The 14116-nt window shown below is 41.0% G+C and overlaps 1 protein-coding gene across 3 annotated transcripts in view; it reads left to right on the top strand.

Annotated features, from left to right (window-relative positions):
* The window catches only part of cwf19l2 (CWF19 like cell cycle control factor 2), a 137794-nt gene that overhangs the window by 66424 nt on the left and 57254 nt on the right, over positions 1-14116 (top strand). The window contains exon 9 of one of the 3 annotated variants that reach the window (XM_043691833.1): positions 12262-12379. In XM_043691833.1, coding sequence (XP_043547768.1) covers positions 12262-12379 — 118 coding nt within the window. Of the gene's footprint in view, positions 1-12255; positions 12380-14116 lie in introns of all 3 variants that reach the window. The other 2 variants (XM_043691831.1, XM_043691830.1) reach the window with 2 other exon arrangements.

The raw sequence follows: 14116 nt of genomic DNA, 5'->3' as shown, positions 1-14116 counted from the left end.
ATGGACTTGCACTCCCAGACCTCTCTGCCCATCAACTTTTCCCAAGGCTCTTCCATTCATTGTATAATTCGCTGTAGAATTAGACTTGCCTAAATGCATCACCTCACATTTGTCTGGATTGAAATCCATCTGCCACTTTTCTGCCCAATTCTAATTGAAACATACCGAAAACTGAATGATAGTCACTTATGCTTTCTGCAACTCCACCAATCTTTGTGTCATCTGCAAACTTGCTGATCACACCAACAGTGCCTTCTTCTAAATCATTTATGTATATTACAAACAACAGTGGCCCCAACACTGACCCCTGTGGAACACCACTGGTCACCTTTCTCCATTTCGAGAAACTCCCTTCAACTACTGTTCTCTGTCTCCTGTTGCTCAACCAGTTCTTTACCCACCTAGCTAGAACACTCTGCACACCATGTGACTTCACTTTCTCCATTAGTCTACAATGGGGAACCTTATCAAACGCCTTACTAAAGTCCACGTATACGACATCAACAGCCCTTCCTTCATCTAACAACTTGGTCACTTCCTCGAAGGACTCTATTAAGTTGGTATAGCACGATCTCCCCCGCACAAAACCATGTTGCCTATCACTGATAAGCTCATTCTTTTCTAAATATAAATAGACCCTATCTCTCAGTACTCTCTCCAGCAACTTCCCCACCACCGATGTCAGGCTCACTGGTCTATAGTTACCTGGAATATCCCTACTACCCTACTTGTACAGGGACTATTACAGTCCTCTCAAAATAAATGCCATCATTGCATTTGCCATCCTAACTACTGACTTAACCTGCAAGTTTGCCTTGAGAGAATCCTGGACTAGAACTCCCAAGTCTCTTTGCACTTCAGACTTCTGAATTGTCTCCCCATTTAGAAAATAGTCCATGCTTCTATTCCTCCCATCAAAATGCATGACCTCACACTTTCCAATGTTATACTCCATCTGCCACTTCTTTGCCCACTATTTTAACCTGTCCAAACCCTTCTGCAGTCTCCCCACCACCTCAATGCTACCTGTCCCTCTACCTATCTTTGCATCATCTGCAAACTTAGCCAAAATGCCCTCAGTTTCTTCATCTAGATTGTTAATGTATGAAGTGAGAAGTTGTGTCCCAATGCTGAGCATTGCGAAACACCACATGTCATTGGCTGCCATTCTGAGAAGCAATCTATTACCCCCAGTCTCTGCTTTCAGCCAGACAGCCAGACCTTTATCCATTCTAGCACTTTGACACCAAGGGCCCTTATCTTGCTCAGTAGCCTTCTGTGTAGGACCTAGTCAAAGGCCTTCTTGAAGTCCAGGTAGATAGCATCCATTGGCTCTCCTGGGTCTAACCTGCAGGTTACTTCCTCAAAGAATCCTAGCAGATTTGTCAGACATGCCCTCCCCTTGATGAAACCATGCGGACTTTTCCCAATTTTACCATAGGAGAAAGTGAGGACTGCAGATGCTGGAGATCAGAGCTGAAAATGTGTTGCTGGAAAAGCGCAGCAGGTCAGGCAGCATCCAAGGAGCAGGAGAATCGGCGTTTCGGGCATGAGCCCTTCTTCATTCCAAGGGCCCTTGGTGTCAAAGTGCGAGAATGGATAAAAGTCCGGCTGTCTGGCAGAAAGCAGAGACTGGGGGTAAAAGATTGCTTCTCAGAATGGCAGCCATGGCAAGTGGTGTTTCGCAATGCTCAGCATTGGGACACAACTTCTCACTTCATACATTAACAATCCAGATGAAGGAACTGAGGGCTCATGCCCGAAACGTCGATTCTCCTGCTCCTTGGATGCTGCCTGACCTGCTGCGCTTTTCCAGCAACACATTTTCAGCCCTATTTTACCATACACTTCCAAGTATTCAGAAATCTCATCCTTCACAATGGATTCCAGGGTCTTACCCATGACCGAGGTTAGATTCGTCAGTCTGTGATTTTCCGTCTTTTGCCTTACTGCTTTTTTTAAACGGAGGTGTCACATTAGCGATTTTTCAGTCCTCTGGAGTCCTCCCTGGTTCTAGCGATTTTGAAAGATCACCACTAACACCTTCCCTATCGCTTTAGCTATCTCCCTTCAAACTCTGGGGTGTAGTCCATCTGAGTAGAGAGTGTGCTACTGGAAAAGCACAACACGTCAGGCAGCATCCAAGGAGCAGGAGAATTGACATTTTGGGCAAAAGCCCTTCGTCAGGAACTTGTCGTCCATCTGGTCCACGTTATTTATCCACCTTCAGTTTTTTTTAGCCTTCTCCTCGGTGATGGCCACCATACTCATCTGTGTCCACTCACTTTGTTGAATTTTTGGAATATTACTTTTGTCTTCCACTGTGAAGACTGATGCAAATTAGTTATTCAGTTCCTAAGCCATTTCCTTGTTACCCACTGCTAACTCAGGAGTCATTTTCCAGTGACCCAATGCCCACTTTTGCCTCTGTTTTGCCCTTTATATATCTAAATAAACTCTTAAAGTCTTCCTTTATATTACTGGCTAGCTTCCCTTCATGTTTAATCTTCTCCCTCCTTATTTCTTTGTTGGTCTATGTAAGCCTCCTAAACCTCTGGTTTCCCACAGTCCTTCACCACATTATATGCTTTTGCTTTTATGCTTTGCTTGACTTCCCTAGTCAGCAATGGCTGCCTCATCCTCCCTGTACCATGCTTCTTTTTCCTCAAGATGAATCTCTGCTGTGTCTCCTGAATTAATCCCAGAAACTCCAGCCATTGCCATTCCACAGCTTTTCCTGCAAGGCTCCTCTCCAAGTCAGTTGTACACAGCTCCTCCCTCATGCTTCTGTAGTTGCCTTTGTTCAGCTGTAATATCTTTGCCTCTGATTCTATCTTCTCCCTCTCAAATTGCAGAGTAAATTCAATCATATTATGATCACTGCCTTCTAAGGGTTGCTTTACCTCAAACTCCCTTATCAAGTCTGCGTCATTGCACAACATTAAATCCAGTACTGCCTGTTCCCTAGTGGGCTCCATCACAAGCTGCTCCAAAAAGCCATCTTGTAGACATTCTACAAATTCTTTTCTTGCAATCCACTGCCAACCTGTTTTTCCAAGTCCACCTGCATAATGAAATCCCCCATTATCACTGCAAATTTTCCATTTACTACACATCTTTTCTATCTCCTGGTGTTTCTTGCACCCCAGCTCCTGACTAGTATTTGAAGGCCTGTAAATAACTCCAATTATGTTTTTTTTACCTTTTGCGGTTCTTCAATTCTATCTACACAGATTCTACACCATCTAGCCCTATTTCGATTCTTACTGTTGACTAAATTTAATCTCTTGCTAATAAGGCAACCCCATTCTGTCTACCCAACTACTTATCTTCTCGATCAAATGTATATCTTGAATATTCAACTCCCAGTCCTGATCCCCTTGCAGTCATCTCTTCATGATGACCACAATGTCATACCTGCCAGTTTTGATCTGCACACAAGTTCATTTACCTTGATTGCTTATACTGTGTACATTCAGATATAACACCTTCAGTCCTGTATTAACCGGCCCTTTTCTCATCGTCCTTCGTTTGTCCAGTGTGCTTGAAGTTTGATTGCTAACTTTTTTCATACACTGGTCTTATGGACCATTTGGCTCTTTGAGCCTGCTGCACCATTCAGTACAGTCATGACTGGTTATCGTACTCGTTACCCTGTTCCTCACCATCTCTTTGATTCCTTTAGCCCAAAGAATTACATCTAATTCCTTCTCAAAAATAAGATGCAATGTTTTGGTCTCAACTGCTTTCTACGGCAGAGAATTATTTGGATCATCAATAGTCACAGGTGAGGTGCCGGAAGACCAGAGGTTGGCTGACAAAATGCCACTATTTAGGAAAGGTGGTAAGGAAAAGCCCGTGAACTATAGAATGGTGAGCCTGATGTTGGTGATGGGCAAATTGTTGGAGGGGATTAGATTAGATTAGATTAGATTACTTACAGTGTGGAAACAGGCCCTTCGGCCCAACAAGTCCACACCGCCCCGCCGAAGCGCAACCCACCCATACCCCTACATTTACCCCTTACCTAACACTATGGGCAATTTAGTATGGCCAATTCACCTGACCTGCACATCTTTGGACTGTGGGAGGAAACCGGAGCACCCGGAGGAAACCCACGCAGACACGGGGAGAACGTGCAAACTCCACACAGTCAGTCGCCTGAGGCGGGAATTGAACCCGGGTCTCTGGCGCTGTGAGGCAGCAGTGCTAACCACTGTGCCACCGTGCCGCCCACAATCCTGAGGGACGGGATTTACATGTACTTGGAAAGGCAAGGACAGATTAGGGATGGTCAACATAGCTATGTGCGTGGGAAATCAAGTCTCACTAATTTGATTGAGTTTTTTGAAAAGGTAACAAAGATGATTAATGAGGGCGGAGCGCTGGACGTGATCATCTATGAACTTGAATAAGGCGTTCGACAAGGTTCCTGATGGTAGACTGGTTAGCGAGGTTAGATCATATGGAATACAGGGAGAACTACCATTTGGATACAGAACTGACTCAAAGGTTGAAGACAGAAGGTGGTGGTGGAGGCTGGTTTTTCAGACTGCACGCTTGTGACCAGTGGTGTGCTATAGCGATCGGTGCTGGGTCCACTGCTTTTGATCATTTATATAAATGATTTGGATGTGAACATAGGAGATATAGTTAGTATGTTTGCGGATGACGCTGAAATTGGAGGTGTAGTGGACAGTGAAGAAGGTTACCTGAGAGTACAACGGGATCTTGATCAGATGGGCCAATGGGCCCAAGGAGCAGCAGATGGAGTTTAGTTTAGATAAGTTTGAGGTGCTGCATTTTGGAAAGGCAAATCAGGGCAGGTCTTATACACTTAATGGTAAGGTTCTGGAGAATGTTGCTGAACAGAGACCTTGGAGTGCAAGTTCATAGTTCCTTGAAAGTGGAGTCTCAGGTAGATAGGATAGTGAAGAATAGGATAGTTTGGTATGCTTTGCCTTATTGGTCAGAGCATTGAGTACAGGAGTTGGGAGGTCATATTGCGGCTACACAGGACATTGGTTAGGTTACTTTTGGAATGTGTGCAATTCTGGTCTCCTTCCAACTGGAAGAATGTTGTGAAACTTGAAAGGGTTCAGAAAAGATTTACAAGGATATTGCTAGGGTTGGAGGTTTTGAGCTGTAGGGAGAGGCTGAATAGATTAGATTAGATTAGATTAGATTAGATTAGATTAGATTACTTACAGTGTGGAAACAGGCCCTACGGCCCAACAAGTCCACACCGACCCGCCGAAATGCAACCCACCCATTCCCCTACATTTACCCCCCTACCTAACAATACGGGCAATTTAGCATGGCCAATTCACCTGACCTGCACATCTTTGGACTGTGGGAGGAAACCGGCGCACCCGGAGGAAACCCACGCAGACACGGGGAGAATGTGCAAACTCCACACAGTCAGTCGCCTGAATCGAGAATTGAACCCGGGTCTCTGGACTTGTGAGGCAGCAGTGCTAACCACTGTGCCACCGTGCTGCCCACTAGGCTGGGGCTGTTTTCCCGGGAGTGTCGGAGGCTGAGGGGTGACCTTGTAGAGGTTTACAAAATTATGAGGGGCATGGATAGGGTAAATAGACAAGGTATTTTCCTTGGGATGGCGGAGCCCAGAACTAGAGGGCATGGGTTTAGGATAAGAGGAGAAAAATTTAAAAGGGACCTAAGAGGCAACTTTTCATACATTTGGTGGTGTATGTTTGGAATGAGCTGCCAGAGGAAGTGGTGGAGGCTGAAACATTACATCATTTGAAAGGTGTCTGGATGGGTATAAGTAGGAAGGGTTTAGAGGGATATGGGCCAAATGCTGGCAAATGGGACTATATTAATCTAAGACATCTGGTCAGCATGGACAAGTTGGACTGAAGGGTCTTTGCTGGTCTGGGCTGGTCTGGGCTGGTCTGGGCTGCTCCCTCATTAGAGGCAACTGATGGCTTAACCTGAGGGTTACCACGCCCGGGGAGTGGAGAGCCTGAGAAGGAGAATCCTTCATGGCAACCTGAGCCAGTGCAGGAATTGAATTCATGTTGTTGACATCACTCTGCATTGCAAACCAAACATCCAGCTAGGTTTCTATGAGATTTCTCCTTGTTCTTACACTCCCCAGTGAATTTGGTCCTAACTAATCCAGATTTTTTAAATCCCAGGAATCAGTCTGTTAAACATTCATTGTATTCTGTCCATAGCCAGGACATCCATCCAGACCAAAACTGCTCACCATACCCCAGGTATGGCTTTTATCAGGCTCTGAACAATTGCACATGACCTTCCTGCTTCTATACTGCGCCTCTATCGCCTTCTGCACCTGCAAACTTATTATCAGCAATTGGTGTACGAGGATCCAGGTCTTGTTGCATATTTTCTTTTTCAGAATCTATTGCCATTCAGACAATCTATTTTTCTGTTTTTGCTACTAATGTTATAGTTCATTTTTCTTTCTTTCTGTCATATATTTGCCCACTCATTCAACTTCTCCAAATCACAGTGAAGCCCCTCTACATCCTCCTTACAGCTTAGCCTCCCACCCAGCTTTGCGTCGTCTGTAAACTTGGCAATACTGCATTTAGTAGTCTCATCTAAATCACTAAGATGTATTGTGAATAGATGGAGATCCAAGCACTGATCCCTGCTGTACCACAGCAGTTACTGGCTGCCACTCGGATAAAGACCCCTTTATTCCTACCCTTTATTCCTACCCTTTATTTCCTGCCTACCTGTCAGTTCTCTGTCTGTGCCAGTACACTATCCCTATCCGATGATTTTAATTTTACATATTAATCTCTTCTGTAGAACCTTATCAAAAACCTTCTGGAAGTCCAAATAACCTACATTCCCCTGGTTATTCTTTATCAACAACTAAACCAACAGCTGACTTTACATCCACTCAACATTCTAGTTGATTTCTTCGAGGAGAAAGTGAGGTCTGCAGATGCTGGAGATCAAAGTTGAAACTTTATTGCTGGAACAGCACAGCAGGTCAGGCAGCATCCAGGGAACAGGAGATTCGACGTTTCGGGCACAGGCCCTTCCTGAGGAAGGGCCTGTGCCCGAAACGCGAATCTCCTGTTCCCTGGATGCTGCCTGACCTGCTGTGCTGTTCCAGCAATAAAGTTTCAATTCTAGTTGATTTGTCAAGCATAATTTCACTTTTGTAAACCCATTCTAATTCTGTGATCAATGTCATTGTTTTCTAAGTGCTCCTGTATTAAATCATTTTTAAAGCATAATATGTCAATGGTGTCACTTTAACAAGGTTTTTTTTTGTCCTTGGGTTTTTTCAAGAGATTGTAAAGGCAGAGGTGCTGAAATGTCTGGAAATGTCTATTTTAATAATGGCAGCGGTGTGGTCAGTCCTGTCAGTTCAGGTTTTTTATAGTTTGGTTCAGTTGTAACAGTGAGAAGCTGCTTGGTTTAGTTATAGCAGAAAAAGCTCCAAGCTTTAACGGATAATCCCTGGCTGACTTCTCTCTCAAATCTTTCCTGCCAATAAGAAACTGTTTGAATTTACCTTTTGCCAAGGGGTGTGTTTATGGGATGTTGCAGGAATTGGAACAACTCCTTAGTTAAGTTCCTATGTCGAGTCAGTTAAGTTTTCTAATTGTTAAGTTATTCTAAATTCCACTTTCTTTTGTTCGTGTTTCAACTGAAGTGTTCAAATATATTGTTTTGCTTAAAGTTGAGTGGTTTATTCACCTGCATCACACCTGGAATATCCATTTCACATATGCCTTTAAAGTAAGAAAAAGTTAGGGTTTAGGCTACCTTCTTAAAATATTTTGAGGGGTGGGGGGAGGTGGAGGTGGATCTGGCCTGTTCCATAACAATATTCCCTCCAGTTCTTCCAATAATCTTTCTAATAATGACTGAATTTTGCTCCTGGTGTTTGTTTTGAGACATCCATTTCTGTTTTAACTATTATATCTTTTGCCATACAGGACACATTAGTTGTGATTTTTACAGCTTTTTTCTTCCAGTTTGCATCTCTAGATGTACAGTCAAAGTTGATAGAGGAGATGGTGATTCATATTGATCATATCATGATTCATCTGACAATGACCTCAGCTCTACATTCCTATCTGCTCCATGTTGCCTTTTGAATCCTTTGTCAGTCAAGAATCTATCTGACTCAGCCTTAACAAAACATCACTGATCTGCTTCCACTGGTGTCTCAGGAAGAGAATGCTATAAATGACCAACCTTGCAAAAGAAAAAGAAATTCTCCTCATCTCCATCTTAAATGGGAGATTCCTTTTTTTTTGTCCTCGAGTTCTTGTATCTCCCAAAAGAAAACATCTTAATGACATCTTCTCTGTAAGCATCCTTCAGGAGCATCCTTCTCTTTCGCACGAAATGTATCTTTGAGTCTTGTGAAATATCTCCTTAAATGTCTTCCTCTGCATCTTTATTGTCTCACCCAATTAATGTAATTTCACCGTTTGTTTTCAGCACCTCTGTCATCATAACTTGTGGTTTAATTTATTTAAGTTTAAAATGCTGGTCTTATTCTCACTCTTGTACTTTCAAACTGATGGTGAAATTCAATGATATAATGATCAATGCTACCTAGAGATCTCTTCACTGTGTGGTGATGTAGTACCAGTTCTAGAGTAGCCTGCCTTTTGGGTGGTTCTGGAACATGCTGCTCTAATTGTCTCAAAAAACACTCTACAAACTCATCTTTTAGGTTACCTTTGTCAATTTGCTCCATTCAATCTATATGTAGATTAAAATTGCCTATGATTACCACGGTGGCTTTCTAACAAGACCCCTTTTATTTCTTCCTGTATACTCTTGTTTTCCAATGTAGTTTCTGGTGGGGAACCTCTAAACTACTGCCATGAATGAATTCTTACATTTGTTCTTTCTTATCTGTACCCAAATTGACTCTACATGCTGATCTTTAGAATTAAGGTCATCTTTTACTGTTGTGCTATCCATGATTATTGTATTCTAGCTTAATTAATATATCTATCCCAGTTAATGTATCTTTTCCAAGCTTCCTGACTTTGTGAAATGTCAGTTTCCCTTGAATATTCAGGTTCCAGCTTGCTCACTTGTAAACATGTCACTGTTGCAGCTACCAAGTCCCAAGTATTTTCTATTTGAGCTGTTTTGTTCTCAGTGCTGTGCAAATTCCATAATTAGTTATTCCTTTTTACTATTTGTGCAAACTCTGGCCTTACCTGCTGGTACATTTTTAATTTTGAATGCTTTATTTTCTTGTGTTAAGCTCTGATTATTGTTACCATTATTGTTGTCTTGGTCTATAGCATTGATCTTTCCCTTTAATCTACTGCATCTTCCTTCATGTGTTTCTAACACCACAATTTGATCTTGAATAGACATTTTTCCTCTTTAAGGCTTTACCCTTCAATTTGCCTGGATATTTCCATCAAAACTGGCTGTTCCGAGTACAGAAATTTACCTTTAACATTTTCTGATCCTTTCCCATAATTAAGGAGAGTGATATTGTGGTCACTTATCCAAATGACGTCCGACAGTGCTGCATTTCTGAGAACCAGATGCAAAATTGCTTTTTCCCTTTGTTGGACTGCAGATATACTTTCCTCCTATACACAACAGATATTCTTCTTAACCCTTTGAATATACCAGTCTGTATTAAGATTAAATATCATCTTATTGCAATTCCTTTTTGTTAAATACTTTTTAAATTTGGTGAAAAATGTTCTCATTTTGTTTGTAATTCAAAAAAAAGTCCTCAGAACAGTGCAATTGCTCTCCCTCTGTTTGTCAATGCAGGCCAAATGAATTCAGTGTGAATAAAAGCAAAAGCAGGTAAAGCGCGTCACATTGAACTCTCTTTCTCTCTCCACAGATGCTGCTAAATTCATCCAATCCTTTCTGTTTTTGTTTTAAATTCAGTGCTAAAATCCTTCTTCAGAATTTGAATATCATTGCTAATTAATATTACCATACTTTCTCTTTTTCCCTCTCTCATGTTCTTAAATACAGCTAATCAGGAATATTAAGCTCCTGTGCATGGCCTTGTTCATCACATCATAATCCCAATTAGTTCACTACCCTTATTAGTTAGACTACAGACACTGATGCGCACACAATTTTAATATCTCTTTTGCCATTTTTGATTTTTTTTCTTGGTCTTGTCCCTGTCATTATTTGTAATTACTAGGTGTACCTTTCTATCCTCTGATCTTTTTTCAATTGTCTTGTGGTGTCTTTCTCCCAGCCAAACTAGTTTCCTGTATATACAATAATAGTTACATTTTTGACTACTTTTTAAGGTCAAATTAAGGGGTTGACTATTATATGGATACTGCTTTTGAGTGGCTGAAATTGATGCTAGTCAAAATTCATATGGTATCATTAGCAGAAGCCCAATTGTTCTCTAAATGAATAAAGTAAAAAACCGAATTATGGTAAGATCGAAAATATGGAGTGGAGTGTGATGGCTGGCACGCTTACTCACAAATATTGATCTGTTATCAATGAAGAGCTAGGATCAACTTTTACACAAGAAATATAGAAAATTACAGATTTCTCAGCCAAAAATTGTGGGTCGCCTTTTCCATGAGATCGACTATTACTCTAGTATATACTGTATCCCCTCTTCTCAGCAGTTCTTCTTAATCTTTCAGTGGAAACATTGTCTTGGGTTTGTTCAGGTGCAGCCTTATTATCTTGTACGGATACTATATCCAACAAAACTAGACTCAATGACCCAAAAATCTGCAAGTCTCCCTCTTCCATCAAATTCTCAGCCATGCATTCACCTGCACTATCTATCTGTACTCACTGGCTTGAGTCACGGAGTAATCTTGAGATTACTGCTTTCTGTGGTCTAATATTTTACCTTGTCCCTGAAATTTTATCTGAAGGACCTGAACATCTATATTGTTGGTTCCAACATGAACAATGACTCCTCCCACTTTGTGATTTACTTTACTCTAACAAAATCAGCAGACCGTTTATAGAATTGCATTGCAGTTCCAGAAGTGTCCATCTTATTCTATGAGCTATAAATCCCCTATAGCCACTGCATGTCTAGTCTCCTTGCCTGAAGTCAAATTTCTCATGTTGCTGGAGCTTTTATTACCTCAAGAAACTATCACCCTCCCTGGCCTTCGAAAATGAAAAGTGGTTAACAAGTGCGGCCGGGTTGGGGAGTTCTAGCACTACCTGTGTCTATCTTCTACCCTATCTACTGATCACCTCTTTGCTGATCTCCTGCATTTTCTGTAGCTGTCCTGTCACCACCACATTGAAATTACTCTGGCTTCTTTTCAGACTTCAAAACATGAAGCTTGAACTTGAGCTCCCACATTGAAGAGGGCATGCATCAGGTCACTGCTGGTTTATTGTAATGGTCAATCCACTTAGCTTGAAATTTATGAAAATTGACCACTAAAACACAAAACATTGAACTCAACTAATCAGAAACTAATGTCTTATAAAACTGTAAATTCACTCACAAAAGAAACTGACCTTGGATATTAAAATAGTAGAATGTTAACTGAAGGCATTGAAAATAGTATTCATCAATCTAATCAGAGTGGAAACTTCCTTCATGTGAATTTCAATGGTGAAAAATGAGTAATTTGATAAAACAAACCAAACCTTAGTTACTACCCACAAATTTGTTAAATATGTGGCAGTGATGTCAGCTTTGAATTTCTTTCTCAGTTTTCTCCATTCAGCTGGTGTTCTGAATTTGATTTTATCCTCAGCTTTATTTTCTCCAGTCTTACCAACAGATTGCTGTTTCCTCTCAGGATCACTCTTAAGTGACAAATAAACTATTTAGTGACACTTAGCCAGATTTTCTTTAAACCACTGAACCTTGATGAAATTTCAATGTACAGGACTTTGTCGTGTTAAAATTGTAGCTGTTTTAGCCAAGTAAAGCTGCTGGTTTCCAGAAATAAATTTTAAATAAATGAAATGATGGTAAACCAAAGCACATCATGGTTTTTCAGCATTATTTTGTAAATAGAGTTTGAGTTGCAGTCACTGTAAACATTTATTTTGAATTCCTGTGTTATTTGACTGCACTTTATAATGAAGTACCAAAATATTGTTAAAATACAAGGTTGCCTGTTAAACCATTTAATAGTGCATAATTAATAAGCAAAGCTATTTTTGCTTTTTTCAAAATTGTGAAAGGAACACAAATCCTATGAAACTTTGCATATCTTTGATAGTGGATTTTGAAAACTTACTCATATTTCTTTTCTATGGGTTTTACCCTGTTTTCCCAAGAAGCAGTGCTGCTATTCCAATTAGATCTCTTACTACAAGAAAAGAACTTCCACAACCCCTCAGTGAGGAAGAGATGAATAAACTTGGAGCAAAGATCATCAAAGCAGAGCTGATGGGAAACGTGGTAAGAATTAGAATAGTTAGTGTGGTTAAATTGACAAACAAAAATCATGAATTGTAGATGTCTTCAGAGTGACGACATTAAAATACTTTTAGTATAAACAAACAGATGTAGTTATTCTCAAATTTAGTTTTATTAGCAGGTTTATGTAGATAGTTTCATTTTAAAATCCTTATCAATGATTACTAGGATTTTTAATATACTTCCTGTCTATTTATTCCACCACGTATGTGTGTTTTGATAGAAGTCTTCAAGCTGAGTACATTTGTAAACAATTGTGGCTCTGACTCTGTCAGTAGCATTCTTTAAAATTCATGGAACTTACCTCTTAAATAGCATTTTTGTGTGTGAATTATTTTTATTTTGGATATTTCTTTATTATTTTGGATACAGGATATTCTGACGGGATTCCCTAATAAAGGGAAGACCAATAAAGAGCATATAAAGAACAGACATAGTGCTTAAACATTTCTCCAAGGCAGGTGATGCCTTACGATGGAAAAATGTGTGTTTTGGCCATTCCAAGTGACATACTTAGATTACAGAGTCAACAAGACCGGGATACATCCATTGGAAGATAAAGTACGGGCAATTGAAAGTGACCCAGCTCTCCCATCTGTACTAGAGCTTAAGTCTTTCCTTGGGTTGGTGAATTATTACAGAAGTGTGTAACCTGGCCTACATCCTGGCAGTCTTCCATTTGCAATTGAAAAAGGGTCAGCTTTGGAAACAGTTTCTTAGCCAAAGCATAGCTTTCAGAGAACTGAAGAAGCATGTATCGTCCTGTAAGATGTTAACACACTGTGATCCCAAATGAGATGTGTTAACATGTGATCCCTTCCAGTACGGTACCGCAGTAGTGTTAGCTCACCGGTGGCCCAGCAGGGAGGAATGCCCGATAACGTGTGCTTCGGCTGATGTCGAACAGAAATATGGCCAGAAAGAGAAGGAAGATTTAGCGGTCATCTTTGACGTGAGAAAGTTTTACCAATGCCTTTACAGATGTAAATTTGTAATAGTAACAGATCACAAACCCCTGCTGGGGCTACTCAAATAGGACATAGCTGTGCTGCCGATAGCTTCAGGTTAGAATCAGCGGTGGGCTTCATTCTACGTGTGTACAATTCCAAGTTAGAATACCGTTCAGGAGGCCAAGTGGCAAATGCAAATGTCTTGAGCTACCTCCCACTGGTGGAATATAGAAGAATCTGTTCTGGTTTTAAGCTTTCTGAACACTCTTCCAATCACTGCTGACAGTATCAGACTGTGGGCACTAAAAGATCCGGTGCTGGCAAAATTAAACATCTGGTCGTGATGGGGGAAACAAAAGACCATCAAAACAGAAACTTTTTTGAACCCGGCAAGACCAGACCACCACAGAGGAAGGCATATTATTATGGGGAGCAAGATTAATTGTCCCTAGCTAAAGTCACCTGCAGATGCAGGCTGAACTCCATCAGGGTCATCCAGGGGATTCCAAAATGAAGCTGTTCATGAGAAGTTATGTCTGTTGACCAGGATTGGATGCCAACATAGGCACACTGAGACTGTGTCCAGAGTGTCAATAAGAACAAAAATTCCTGCCAGCAGCTCCCTCACATTCATGAGTGGCCAGGTAAACACTGGACTCAGTTGCATATTGACTATGGGGTAAAAAACAATGACTGCAGATGCTGGAAACCAGATTCTGGATTAATGGTGCTGGAAGAGCACAGCAGTTCAGGCTGCATCCAAGGAGCT

This window comes from Chiloscyllium plagiosum, chromosome 6, assembly GCF_004010195.1.
Source record: "Chiloscyllium plagiosum isolate BGI_BamShark_2017 chromosome 6, ASM401019v2, whole genome shotgun sequence".
NCBI classification, from domain to species: Eukaryota; Metazoa; Chordata; class Chondrichthyes; order Orectolobiformes; family Hemiscylliidae; genus Chiloscyllium; species Chiloscyllium plagiosum.
Note: the sequence above shows the minus strand (reverse complement) of the source record. Positions and strands in the feature narration are given on the sequence as shown.